Source organism: Cuculus canorus, chromosome Z, assembly GCF_017976375.1.
Source record: "Cuculus canorus isolate bCucCan1 chromosome Z, bCucCan1.pri, whole genome shotgun sequence".
NCBI lineage: Eukaryota > Metazoa > Chordata > Aves > Cuculiformes > Cuculidae > Cuculus > Cuculus canorus.
In genome coordinates, this window is record NC_071441.1 from 10320869 (window position 1) to 10336178 (window position 15310).

General features: G+C 37.3%; 1 protein-coding gene across 3 annotated transcripts in view; it reads right to left on the reverse strand.

Moving 5' to 3' along the window:
- The window catches only part of PDE4D (phosphodiesterase 4D), a 586247-nt gene that overhangs the window by 490214 nt on the left and 80723 nt on the right, over positions 1–15310 (reverse strand). For all 3 annotated transcript variants that reach the window (XM_054053511.1, XM_054053509.1, XM_054053510.1), the window contains exon 2: positions 4591–4718. In XM_054053511.1, the coding sequence (XP_053909486.1) occupies positions 4591–4632 (42 nt within the window). In that variant the 5' untranslated portion in view covers positions 4633–4718. The remainder of the gene's footprint in view (positions 1–4590; positions 4719–15310) is intronic.

A 15310-nucleotide genomic window follows, 5' to 3' on the forward strand; every position in this document is an offset into this window, starting at 1 on the left:
ATTGCTGTCTGACAGAAATGCACTGTAACAGAAAAGGGCTAGGAACTGAACTTATTTGCAATTCCTTCACACTCTCTGTGGAGAACTATATCACTCTGCTTTTTGGTGTATAATATCTTGCCCTGTTGCTGAATAGCCACTCTAGCTGGTGAGCAAAGGAATGTACTGGATTGGCTAGGATAGAGAGGGTGACATTCCATCTCCCTGACCATTTGCTTACTCTCTATGAGTCATAATCCAAGAAGAAATGAGCAGAGGAATAAAGGAAGTCTTTAACTTCCTCATCACTCACCCACAATACAAGCAAAGGTTATGACAACCTAGCCTTAAGTACTTTGGATGCAAACATCTCAGTGAGTCAGCTGTTTGCAAATAGCTCTCCACCTTCTTTTTCACTTCATCTCGAAGGGTGCTCCGGGTGCTCTGCGTCTACTTTGCATTCCATGACTTCCACTCCACCTCCCTCTCCTACCGCAAGTCCTGCATGCAGCTAAACCCTCAAAAGCTTTGCCACAATCTCTCTGAGCATTCCCTTTTGAGGTATAGGATCTTCTGATCCCATCAGTACTTTTTGATCCCATCTTTGCTTTTATAGTTTTGATCACAGAATGAGACAGCTATTTTGTCTCCTGTGAGTGACCTAAGTTTATATAGAAGCTACAGCTTTCATATGTAATACGTTTATTAATCCAAAAGTCTTACACTTCCAGGCTTTTACAGATATTTTAAGTTAAAAGGCTGACCAAATACTGCTGAAGCACACAGCAGCCTTTGTTCCTCACAGCAGCATAAGTGCTCTAATTTTGTTTTCTGCCTGCCACTCCTTTTTTTTGTTGTTGAAGCTGTTGAAATTATATAGTTCAAACAGGCCCAGTTGCTAAACATATCCTCTTGGTTGCTTCATTTTCTTGCAATACAGCTACTTTCTGCTTTCACAACAGTTGACTCACTTCTGACACTATGTTCCAAGAGGAACGCCCACACAGTGTAACATTTCTTTTCTCCACATATACTAGCACCTTCATCACCTGAGAGTAGATTCTTACTTCCTTTAGCTGACCAAATATACTGCAGCATACTTTCACAGAAATCTAGTTATTATAATGCTCTATTGAAAAGTTATTTACTATTGATGGGACATTAATCATCAGTGAAACAGTGGTCATTTATCTGAAGATAGAAAATTTTATTTTAAAAATACCTGTTAATAATGTATGCTTTTTGATAAAGAAGAAATCATGTTGAAATTTGTAAAGCTGTCTGTAGAACTACACTGGCTTGTTCATTCAGTTTATGAAAATAATTATTATGAAAATAATACAAAGACTTTCTAAATCCACAAATAATAATATTTAATGTTATGTTATAAAAATATTCAACAAAGTATATTTCAATAGCTGATCAGTACTAAAATCCCTGCCCCATACTAGAAGTAACCACGTGAGGGGTTGTTTTTTACAAGAACCAAATTGAGTAGAGGAAGGGAGGGAAGGAACATTTAGCTGTATTTTCAGAAGTACCAGATGGTAAGTCAAGGAAAGCAACAAAACACCTAGAATATTCTAAGTCATTCAGGACACCAGAAAAATAGACATTTCAGGAAAGGAAGAGTTTATTTATGAGGAAACCATTTAAAGAAACAAAGAGCTACCTAAGGAAACTGACTAAGAGGGACTAGACAAATAGTAAGCACAGATGGAAAGAACATAAACGGAGATATCCTCAACTGAATGCTGTGAGCAAGAGTGAAAACCAGAATTTACTACTATGTAAGCCCTTATTACAAAACACAGTTAGATGCAACTTGATAAGATACCAACAGAAGAAGGAACAGCAATACTGTGCAAACCAGCCAGGGAGAGGGTGGAGGACTAGCAGGATTATACATATCATGCTGTCTGAGGACATGAAGTACAAGCAATGGAATAAAATCTATTAAAGGAAGTTTAAAAATAAATATTAACAGTGTATTTTCAATGACAAGATTACTTGTGAACTATTTTTAAAAATACAGTATTAGATGTATTGTCAGAAAAAAAAAGAAATACTAACAAAGCCTTTTCTATCTGCAGTTTCTACACTGCTAAACTAAGCTTCAGCTGGCTCCTGAAGCACAGTTAATTCTATATTTAGTGAAAAAATCCAAAATGTTCACATATATCTGCATGTTCTTCTTCCATTATATTCAGTGACATCAATACCACTGAGGCAAGACTTTGATTGCCATGTTTCCTAGAAACATAAAAACTTCTTTGAAAGCTATGTGACAAAATCCCATGAAATAAAAATAAAAGCCATATTTCATTTTTGGTTTTATAATTATTCAGTTCCCTGATGACATTTTTACTTGTTCATTAGGAGGTCTTTTGACAAAATAACTGGTCTGGCAGACCATGGATAACTTTGACAAGTCAAATTCAATGCGACAGATATGAAGGAAGATGGAAGATTTGATGTAACCTTCATGTGATGTAAAATATTTGCCGGACCTCAACAACTGTAATGAGACACTTTTCCAAAGTCACTTTTGTTCAAATAGTGCCACTATACCCCCAGGAGCAGTAGTCAAGGAATTATTTAAACAGCATGGTACCACATGGCTTAAAATAATTTCTTAGGGATTCCATATTTTGCAACTTATAAACAACAAACAAACAGCAGGAAATATTTCATATACCCAGTTTAAAGAAAAATAGCTGCAGGTAGTTATGATTAAGTTCACAGAGGAAGATGTACTAGGATTTAACACTAACAATACTGAAATGTATTTTCTAGGTTAAAAAAATCTCTTTCAGGGCCTGAAATGTCAAGTATGTTTATTTAGCTTTTAGAGCTTCATTTCACAACAAATATACTAGGACGTACTAAAATATGAAGAGCTTTGGAATATTTTAAAATTTATTCTATAAACAAACTAAAAAATGCTGGGTTTTCCCCCAAATCTGATGAAATCTCATCTCAGGTAACACTAAAATTTTATGATTTGCAGTCTTCTGAAAATCTTATCAACACCCTCATGCCTTGCATAATTATTTAGTGGGTCAGACAATAGCAACAGTGAAGATTTATTAAGCACTCTGAATACCTATCTTCATTTCATTAAGAAATATCAGGCTGTTTATTTGATCCACATATCAAACTGTGGCACCACCGTGAACTTAATATAATTCTGTTCCTTTTCCTCTATTGGTACATAAGCATATGTTGATAGCATGTATACATGTACTTTTAAGTATAGTAAAATTACAAGAAAGAAACAAAAATCTATATAAAGAGAATTTATGTAAGAACAAATTCTTAAGAATAAACCAAAAAGAGCAACTATTCACAACAGCAATGAACTCGAGCAGATACACTCTGCCAGAGTGAGAAAGCTCCACACCAGGCATGGTCAGAGGTATCTGTGCTTCCTTCCCACCTGAGAGAACAGGGAGGAGCTTGAGTAATCCTGGATAAAGTCAACTAAGGTCATCCTCTTCGTCTAACAACGAACCCCATTGTATAGGAAAGTGAGGCAGCAAAGGGGAGAAGCAGATACACCAAGGCAGACACATATTAGTGGCACCAAAGCAGAGACAAAAGTCCCAATGTCAATACAGGGCAAGGTGGAAGATACTCATGGGATAACTAAAAGTCTGGATCCAGAGTGGTTTGGAATGTTTTGCAAGTGTACTCTGTTTACATACCAGGAAATATAACTGTATCCTCTCTTGTAGATGCAGTGTCCTTGTAGACACACACTAGAACTTCTTTTTCTTTTTACCACTTACCAAAACACTTAAAGAAAGTGTCCTTGTCTATGAGGAGAAGGGTCATATTCAACATCTTAAACATAGTAGCAGCATATTAGAGAGGAAGATTCAGTTCTTATCTGTGCCTGTAAGGCAGTCATTTGTATATAATACCACATTAATGTTGTTCCCTGAGCACCCAAAAAGACAAAAAAAGCCTTCAGCAGCACCCAAACCTCTCTATTTCAGTAGTACTCTTGGACACCAAGAGACACATGTACATAGGACAAAAAAAACACCTCAAAGACCAGAAAGCAAACAAAATTAAGCCTCATCCAAATCTATGTATATATTATTAGCATAGTGTCTCATTTGTCTCCTGGAATGTTATACAGTCAACATTTCAACAATGGAGTACCAAAACGAGTGCAGTCCTTGGTACGAGCATCAATGCAGGGACATTCATTTATGACTAAGTATGTTAAAGTAAGTATATCAGCTTCCATTTCAACAAATGCTCAAGGAAAAAAATCTGATTTTTTAGTAAAATCAGATTTTTTAGAGTAAAATTAGATTTTTTAGAGTGCATAAACTGCACTCTGAAAAAGAAATGTCTATATTTAAAGAAATCACTTAAAAACCATACTACTATTTAACAATCTCATCTCTGCATGTGCAAGCCACACATGCATATTTATTTCAGCTAAAGATACAACAATAGGGTACGAATAACAAAATTCTATCACATTGGCTATCCTGCCGAGAAAGTGGTATCTGAAAGGCTAACACAGCACGTGAGTATTATGGAAGGAAACTGATAAAGAAAATAGAAGCAAGGAAAAGAAAACCTTTTACTCACGCTTTTGCTCCTCCCATGCAGAGTACTGGTATTCTTGTTCATGGTGACTGGATGACTAAGTTAGAATTGTTCGGCAAGTTTCAGAGGAGAGGTTTTATCCCTTGACCATCCAAATATCAGCTTTTATACTGAAAGGAAATTAATTTATCTCATTACTATCAAGGTCTTTGCAAGCTGTACAACATGCAGGCACAAGACACTGCTTCATGGTATAAAAGTATAAAGCCACTGCTTCATGGTATAAATATTCTAAGATTCAGTACAGCAGATGTTTCACCTATCACTACAACACACAAGGCATACGGTTACTCTGAACCATGTAACAAGTATATCCATAAATAGTGCATGCTTTCCAGTCAATGAAGAATGCATGCCAACCCAAACAATTGCAGAAAGTTACAGACTTCTGAGACAGGACTTCTTGCATCAGGTATTGGCAGTATTGTTTGTAACTCTTAGTATTTTTAGCCTGTTTCTCAGTCTGAAGTGATTTGTTAACTTATATACTATTCAGACCAGCAAACATATGCCAAATTTAGAGGAAGAAAGTGAGGTAGAGTAATTTTCAAATCCAGGTGCCTAAGAATGCTTAAACCAGCAGCTTGGTACTTTCATATAGTTGTCAGAGTTTAACAGATTGGTCTTTGTATTAAAACAATACCTAAGGAAAAACCGTAGCAACTGATGATGGCCTGGCACGGCAGTTCTGAAAAGCAGCATTCATCAGCCTCTGGGTAAGTGAGTAGCAGTAATGATGGAAAAGTGGAGTTAAAAGGAAATTCATATGCTCCAGGATCAGGCAGCTGAAAGATTTATATTCTCTTTTGGGCCAGGTACATCTCTGCACACATTATTTTCCTTAGCTCTGTCAGCCAAAGACGAGGTAAGGTGCAATTTCTGAACAACAGAGCTGTTTTAGTAAAATCTCCTAATACAGAATCAATCATACCAGCAAAATTACAAGTGTGGCTTACTTCCCTCATGGGCAGGCACATTACCAATGCAACTCATGTGGGTGCTAGAAATATTTTCCTAGGTCAGGCATCATCCACTCTAGCACGGTTTTGCTAGCATCAAATACTGGTTTAAAATGACTAAGTTTTTGAGAATCTACAAACCCCACCTCTGCAAAACAGAAAATGAACTCTGAAATGTCAGTATGATACTAAGAGCCAAATATATTCACACAGATATATACATATACTGATGCAGTTCCTTGCCCCCACAGGAGAACATCATGACCTGTGACAGATTTAAAAGCCTAGTTTTCCTTCCTAAGAAACCCACTCATCTCAATGCATGAGCAAGTCTCCAGCACACTACTTGCTCTTTTGATTTGTTTTCTAAAACCCTGTCACTTCCTCCAGATAAATAATAAATATATGTTGATTATTTAAGTATTTAATTATTTATAGGCACCATCCAGTAACAGCAAAGAAAAGCCAGTTGTTGAGGAAAGAGCTAATTTTTTTTTTCATATTTAGATATAATCTATACAAATACTGTTGGGATTTTTACCACAATAAAATATAGGATCTAATTTGGATTTTGAGCTGTGAAGGCTACATTGCCTCATGGTCGTACTAGATGACTTTCAGGGTAACCAAGTTAGCCTTTGCCCCAGTGTGACACAGTTATAGTTGCTTCCTCTTTGTTGGTTGGCTTCACCAACCACTCAACAGTTGTTTAGAAAGATGAAACAAATTCAAGCACTCATTTTGCATCATTCCTCAAAAACATATTTTGAGGCCCATGGGTGTACAGTTGGGCCTAGGCTGGCAGTTCTTGAGGGTGGTGCTGTCCACCTTATGAATATCCTCAGACTGTAACCTACACGATGGACTGGCCATAGCAGATTATATTTGTGTTGTTGGCCACACAAACAGGCCCATTGGACTTGTGAGGCGAAGTAGTTGTCTGATGTATCATCAGAGACGATGACAGTTTGGTGGAAGAAGAAATTTATTTGAGTAAACTGGAGTGTTTTAACTCAGAGATTGATGATTTGGAATGTTGTCATCCTTCCATCTAGAATGACAATTTGGCCTGGCCGCCAAAAGTGTACCAGGTGCCAGCCTCTCTTAGTCTCATGAGCATTATCATCAGCCCCTGTTCAATGGAGGCAGAGAGTGAGGAGGGAGAGGAACCCTCTCCCTTAGGAGCTATGGTTCAATTTTCTCCACTGTCATCCACACCCATCTGGGCTACCAGTGGAGATTTTTCAATACAGGGTACATCAGTTGTGAAAGTCTTACACAGAAGTCCATAATGTGTATGTTGTGCAAACCAGATAGGCCAGGACTGACCAAGCATCTAAAGAGAGTGTATGTGAAAAGAAAGATCTTATTCCAGTGTTCCTTGGAATCCACTGGGAGAAGCAAAAGGAATTTGTGTATTATTTCTGTGCATAGCTGTTGGAGTCTTTATGTAAGAAACCAAAGACTACATCAGTAGATTTGGGAGAACAGAGGACATAAGTAGTGGAACCTGCATCGAGCAAAACTCACAGATCTTAATCAATATGTGGGATATTTTTACAGGATTTCCTTAAGAGATTTTGCATTCCTAGAAAATGATCTTGTCATAAATTATTCATATGCTACTCATATACCATACCTAATGTATATGAATATATATTAGGTATACATAAAAGCCATATTTACCTAAGTTTTATGGAAAGAAAAAAGAACTTCCAGTGACAAATATTCTACTGTTATCTCTACATAGAAACTAGTATCCACAAAAGTGTATCTTTTATGTTTTCTATTTAAAATAGGTACAAGATTAAATAGATACATAAATAAATAAATCATTGCTTTATCCATTCCAGCAATGCTCAAAATACACTTAAGTGAAAAACATATTTAGTTGATTAAATTAGTTAATGCATTTAGACAGAATTCACGGAAGTCACACGAAATATCTGAGACTCTGTATGAAAGGTGCAAGTTCACAGCTTAAACTTAGGAAAGTAGTAGTAGCACATTAAATGGGGGTCAATTGTTTCTTTCACACATTAAGAGACTTTCTGACTTAAACACTTTCAGTCATGTTTGTATGAACATCCATAATGTGCAAAACATACCACAGCCAGAACACAGGACAGCAGAGCTCATAAAGAATAAAAGAGAGAAGTTTATTCATCATTAGGATGAAGTTCAAAGAGATCACTTTTTGTCCAATGTACCTTTGATCAGAGATTCAAGACAATTCCGACTGCTATTTTTCTGAGATGTAATACCTAGAATCTCACATGACATCACAAGAAGAAACCTGAAGGAACTAGCGCAGAGGTGCTTCCAGTAGCCAGACTGATGCAGTTATAACGTGGACGTGAGTCATACAGACAGATGCCTTACTTTCAAACCTTTAAAGCTTCCCAATTTTTCATTCAAAGAACTACGAACAATATTCCTGCTGGATATGACTGATGTGACCAAAATATTAGCTAAAGAAATAGTGCAGACAGAAGGTATTCATAGTGGACTTCAAGCAGAACCACATATGTACACTCTTTATTTCATCTCCTTAGTCATTAAGCCCTAATAACTACTATTCATATAGAAACTGTCAAACACCGCAAAGATGGACAAAAAAGACAGTGACTTCAAGCTGAAGATCTTTCTGATAATGCTTAGCTTTTAAACAACACAGGACAATTAAAATGTAAACGCTTCTCCTGAGTTGGTAGATCAAATACAAAACATTTTTATTTTTCTGAACAAGAGATTAAGAGATGACAAAATAAATAAAAACTACTTTCTATTTGTGTTCTGTTTCAGGCTGTATGTTTTCACTACTCTTTCAAGATATTTGTGTGGAGTAGAGGTCCATTTACCAAAACAGCATATTCACACAAAGCAGAACACTATCATTCATTTCAGGAAATTTTAAAAGTTTAGAAAAAAGATATTAGAGAAATATTCAAAGAGGAAAAATTAAAAACAACAAAAAAATCTGCTTGAGCAGGTTCCAATGTGAATCAGAAGATCTAAGAAGTAAGAGTAGTTGTCATATCTAGGATATTATTGTTGTTTGTTTGTCTGTGTGTATTTATGTCTTTTCATAGAAGCAAAGAGTTATAAAACACTGCAAAACAACCCCTGTGGCACAATTTGATGGACTTGCCATCTTTCTGCTTGCCAGATAGCCTTACATTCCTTTAATTCTATTTATTTTTTAAAAAACATTCACTAAAATTTGCACAGGAATACATTGAACTGGGCAGGAAGCTCTTACGTTTGTTTAATATTTATCACTTCTCCATCAATTACCTGGAGTGTCTAATGTTTGTGTACAACAGCTGCTCATCCATTCTCTACCAGGCGTTTAACGAACAGAAAGTAAGGTGAAGACATCATCTTCCATGAGGAGTTAACACTCTGCATGCCCATATTTCGTGCTTCCTCACTCTTACATATATAGTTAAACATGTTTACCTTTGGTAGTATCTAAAACTTGAGAAACTGTGTTTTAATATAGGAATTCAGAATGAAGTGATTTTGAGGAGCAGACCCCTGGCTGCTAGCAAGATTATGGTACTACTTATTTTACTAAATCTGACTCTAAAGGCAGCTGTCTCTGCATCACAGCTGTGCTTAAGAAAATACAGCTCTACGCTTAAGGCTTTTTTCTCCTTTTTGATTGACAACAGTACAAATGTTACACTTTATCACTTGGAAACATTCATGATCTAGCAAGATTTTAAACAGTGATTCAGGTTGCCAATCACTGCCTAAAATCTCTGCACAAGGTGTAACAAGGACCTAAGATATGGCTTACTCCCTTTTGCCACTCAACATCCATATGCATGACTGAGATGAAGACCTCATACTGTTTATCTCTGGCATGTCTCTATTTCTGAGCAGTTCTGTGCTGATAAAGTAGCCAAAATCTGTCAATTAAAAAGATAAGGAAAAAAGCACACCATCATGCAGGATTAGAGATCTCTTGAATGATCTGCCTGTCTCTCAGATGTGCTGTAAAACACCTGGCCCTTCTCTGAAAAAGTATATTGTTTACAGATTTTAATCTCAGAGATGAGTAAAGCACAATCACTTAACAACAATTGAGGATAAAATTCCAAAAAGCCTGAGCTGCTTTCTGCAGTATATGACTCATTCAGTGGCCAGGACTGATTCTGGGACACTGTTGGTTTGTTTAATTTCAGTTGGAGTTGCTGCTTAGGGACATTGTTTTTCCCCAGCACAAAGGCATACAAAAGAAAAAAGCTGAAACAGAAAAGCAAAGACGCTCCACTGAATCTGCTGAGGCACCTTGATGAAATTTCCAAAATCAACAGGCTGAGAGACCTAGACAGTGGAACACATGTGAAATGCAGGAGCAAGATGAGGGAAGGGGTTCCAAAATAAGAATGCATTTAGACCCACTTTCTTCCAGAGTATATGCTCAATTTTTACTCATCTCTTCTATGAATGCAAAGGCATGTAGTGACAGGACTAGGGGGAATGACTATATATTGGAGAGAGGAAGATTTAGACTAGACATAAGGAGGAAATTCTTCACAATGAGGGTGGTGAGACACTGGATCAGGTTGCCCAGGGAAGCTGTGGATTCCCAGTCCCTCATGGTGTTCAAGGCCAGGCTGGATGGGTCCTTAAGCAGCTCGATCTATTGAGAGGCACCCCTGTCCATGGCAGGGGAGTTGGAATTAGTTGATCTTTGAGATCCCTTTCAACTGAAACCATTCAATGATTCTATACTATGTGAGACACTATTTCTCTAGTTATTAAGTAGGGAAAAACAACTTGGATGGATAGGCAATTACTGGTATGTAAGTTGCTTATAATTAAGAGAGACCTGTCCAAATAAATACTTGAATATTCAAGGCCGAATGTATTCCTATCATCATGCTACTGGGCATTTATTTCCTTAACCATCTGGTAAAGTATAACCTAGGAATCAGTCAAACTTGTCTTTATTTCCTTTCATTCAATATGATATATTTTGTACATAGTCTGCCTCAAGTTGTAGGCATTTTTCAGAACGACGGATTTCTTAAGAACAGAGAGAAAGCAATTTAAATAATAAACTGTCAGGTAAAGTTTAAAGCAAATTCGTTCCATTGTTATGCAGAAAACAACTATCCAGAAGCTGGTACTGAAAACCAGGTGACCCTGACAAAATCTCACTTATTGTACTTTATTCTGGAGCAGTGGGATATACGTAGAATGTCATACGTAACACAAGGTACATAACGTATCTGTTTATATACAGTTACACTGCTTCTGAAAGAGCATAATTAGGACTAGTGTGAACATTCGACATTCTTTACAATTGGCTAAATGCAGAGCAACCAAAAGCATGAATATTGTACCAAAAAAAGATCAATCTTAACATCAGTCAAAAAAAAAAAAAAAAAGGAATTTAAACACGGCAAGTAGAATTCATGAATGTTTCGTGTTTTAGTGATTTTTTAAAATTTTCTGTTCATACAATAACCTCTTCCATTAGCATCCATGATATGTAAATCTCTCCAGTGGAGAAAATGGAAATTTTGACATTGATCCAGGTAACATCAAAATTTAATTTCAGTAGAACAGACATGAACCTGTCACACTTGCAAAAAAATATATTTTCAGTCAATTTTCTTTAATTTTTCAAAGGTTAGTAGTATTTACCATTATTTATTTAAACAATAATGCCTCTACAAGTATTAATCACAAATCCAGCAATCAGATAACATGAATATTTTGACTGTAAGCCCTTCACTTAATGAAAAAAATTAATCAATACTGGAAAATTACTTTCCTATATATTTTCTCCAACAATTGAAATGTAGGTTGTAAGAACAACTTTCCAGGATTTTATTTGCGGCATATGTAAGAAGGAGAAGCTTTCTATTTTCAGAAAATCTTTGAGAAGGGGCATTACTGTATTCATACAATGCAAGTATTGATGTTAGGCAGTTCTGAGGACTCACTACTGGAAATGTTATTAATCACAGCTGTGCATTGGATAATGAAGATTTCCCAGCAGGATGCTGTGTTTAAAAGAAAAATTAAGCAAAATTACTGTAGCTGGTTTTAAAGTATAGAGGAATGCAAAGTATTCCTACTGCTAAATTATCTGGTTCTTTCTTTGGATGTTACAAATCCTGGTTTTCTGGATACAGGGAATGCAATTTTAGTAGAGTACAGCACGACCTCTAGAGGGACACTAAAGTCCACTTAGTGCCTTTTTTTCTTCCTTTTTTTTTTTTTTAATAACTTCCATCCATCCTTATCCCACACTCCTCCCAGAAAAATACTTTAGAAGAGAAAGACAGAGATATGAAAGCTGGTGAACTCAGTCAGGCATTAAGGCTGGGGATGTGGCATGAAAAGACAATTTTGGATAAGAATATTTCCACTAAATGTATTTTCGTTATGACTGTCTATTTGATAACTACATTTATAAACTTACAGACCAATTCCTAGTATTCTATTCGTGACTTTTCTGAGTCAGCACTGAGGATTCACAGCCAGGGACTTGGACTGACTCAGTCCTAGGGATTGTATCAAGACTGAACAAAACAAGTTCAGCCTTCTCCAAAGAGTGTACAGCCCTGTGACACATAGCAGGCCAACTATCAAGCATGACCATGAGAAAAGAAGTGCGTGCTCACCTTTAACACGGTGAGAAAAGCTCACCTTATTTTACAATCAAGTAACATTTTTCCTTTATTTAAACAAAACAACAGTAAAAACATTTTCTCTTCATTCTTTTTCTCATGCTAGAAACAGATCAAAGGAAGATGGAAAACATTGGAATGAGAAAAACACTATTTTTCTCTGGCTCTATGCCTCTTCCGGCAGTGAGGCAATGAGAGTCGTATTACGTATCAAAGCTTCTGATAATGTAATGCCAACTTCTGCTTAAATAGGCTTTTAACTAAAACAACATCATCTTTCATTGTCAGGGAAGTCCTTTCCATTCTGAAGCCATGTTTGATACTGGCTTGCATCAGTCTATGTCTGCCTGACAAATTAGGCATTGTCTGGCACAAAGGCCTGCCATCCTGCATCCGAAAAAAATTTAGCCTCAGAGCCAGCATGTCAGCAGGTGTACCACACACAGGGGGGCAGAACACAGAACCACAGAATGGTTTACATTGAAAGGGAACTTAAACGTCATCTAGTTCCAGCCACCTGCCATGGGGGGGACACCCCCCACGAGATCAGGCTACCCAAGGCCCATCCAACCTGGCCTTGAACACCTCCAGGGATGGGGCAGCCACAGCTTCTCTGGGCAACCTGTGCCACTGCCTCACCACACTCATGGTGAAGAAATTCTTCCTAGTGTCTAGTCTAAATCTGCCCCTCTGCAGTTTATACCCATCCCCCTTGTCCTATCGCTACAAGTCTTTGTGAACAGTCCCTCCCCAGCTTTCCTGTAGCCCCTTCTGAACCTGCTCCTTCCCACTCCATCTGGAGAGGCTTCCTTCTTTCACCGACAGTGAATATTTCATGTGCAAGAGAATACGATGTGTCTCCTGATGCTACACACAACGCCGAGGTCAGGCACTGCTGACCCCGTTTTCTGCCTGCTGGAGAACAGCTGTTCTAAAGATGCTTTGCTTCTTAAGAGAGGAACTGACTTAAAACAGAACTGTAGGTTCTTACACATGCTTATCCTCATAGTATGTTTACTTAACAAAAATGGGTACATTTAAGATGTCTGACCAGACCCTCCCCAGTATGGAGGTGGTCCTGGAACATAGAATCACAGAATCACAGAATATATGGTTTGGAAGGGACCTTAAAGCCCATCCAGTTCCAACCCTGCTGCCATGGGCAGGGACACCTCCCACCAGACCAGGCTGCCCAAGGCCCCATCCAACCTGGCCTTGAACACCTCCAGGGATGGGGCAGCCACAGCTTCCCTGGGCAACCTGGGCCAGTGTCTCACCACCCTCAGCATGAAGAAATTCCTCCTTATGTCTAGTCTAAACCTGCTCATCTGTAGTTTATTCCCATTCCCCCTAGTCCTATCACTACAAGCCTTTGTAAACAGTCCCTCCCCATCTTTCTTGTAGCCCCATCAGGTGCTGCAAGGTCACTACAAGGTCTCCTCCGAGCCTTCTCTTTTCCAGGCTGAACAACCCCACCTCTCTCAGCCTGTCCTTGTATGGGAGGTATGCATATACATATACACCAGCATCACAGTTTCTGCTTCGTTTCCTGCTGTTTTCCACACACTTCCTAACATTTCAGCTTCCTCCTTGACCTCCGAGGATCAAGCTTGCATAGTCATACAATTGTTTACTTTTGCCTAAAGACCTCATTTCTACACAGCAATATTCAGTTTGAGCCCATCATGCAAGTTTAAGCTTGCCCCCCTCCCACCATGTGCATCACTTTGCATTTCATTTTAGATTTCATCTGCTATTTTATCACATTCCACAGATTTGCAATTTTACAGAGTTGTCTTTAATGCCATGAATAGCTTAGTATCACAAAACTTTTTTTTCTACATCTTTTTTAGTATATAGAACAGCACAAAGCTCTTCTTCCTGGCAAGTTCACATTTCAGAGTTAGTAATTCATCTATTTAATTTCTGGGCTCCTTCAGAACTGCTCTGCCAATCCTTGTACACTTCATCTGTTTGTTTAATAAGCTCTTCTATTACCTAAATCTGAGGCAGATCATATAATGTCTCTTACAAGAAAAAAAATCAGTCTTATACAAGGTTTCTCCAGATCTCCCATACCAAGCTTTTGCCAAATTTTCCTCTAATCCTAGTTATATCCCTCCAATCTCTCTAGCTGATTTTATGATCTGGAAGATGTTTCTTAACAGATTTTTATACCTTCATGCCATTGTTCAAATTGCTCTTTTTTTGGTCTTCTGCCTTATATTTTCATATGTAACTTCTCAGATTTTATAATGTTCACATTTTCCTCATTTGGGCAGAACTTCAATTCTACAATTGGTAGAATGTCTTTTCTTTTCAAGGACTATCTTTATATCCTACTGCTTCACCATGTCAGCTTTTTTTCAAGTTCTAAAAAAATGCAAACTATATATTCATATTCTTCTGTTTTATACTAGTTGTACAAAAAATTATTTATTTTTATAGAAACATGTCCTTTTTCTTCTTTACAGTTTCTAACAGTAATAGCACTATTTATTCTAACCTTTCAAATTTCCTATTTGATAAAAAATTTCTATTTCTAGTTTTCTTCAGAGATACAAAAACTACCTAAGGGAACGCCTTATTTTGAAAGGTGCTCCTTCACAATTATCTGCCTTCACACACTTGTGAGTTTGAAACCTCAGACATAAGTCAGCGTCAAAGAGCTTAAAACTTTAATACAACATCTTGATTTCATTCGAGGTTTAAATAAAGCCTATGCCGCTAAAAAGGATTCCTCTGTTCTAGAAGCACAAACCCCTCACATTCTTATTCTGTTTTCTCATCACATGATGAGACTGGCCCTCTGCTTCTTCCTGCAATTCTGCATGCAGTACAGGATTCACTTTAGAGAACACCGTAGCAGAGATGGAGTATTGCTTAAGCAACTTTTGAAATCTTTTTCTAGAAGTGTTCACACTTTCCCCATTTCATCACATACTCATTTGAATAAAGGAAAGCTATAACAGCATTTCAGAATAACACAACCACTTTTTCTTTTCTTTCTATTATATCTACATTTGTTAGAATTTATTGATGCAGTTCAAGCACACAACGTTTATATTTGATACCTTAATTAAAAAA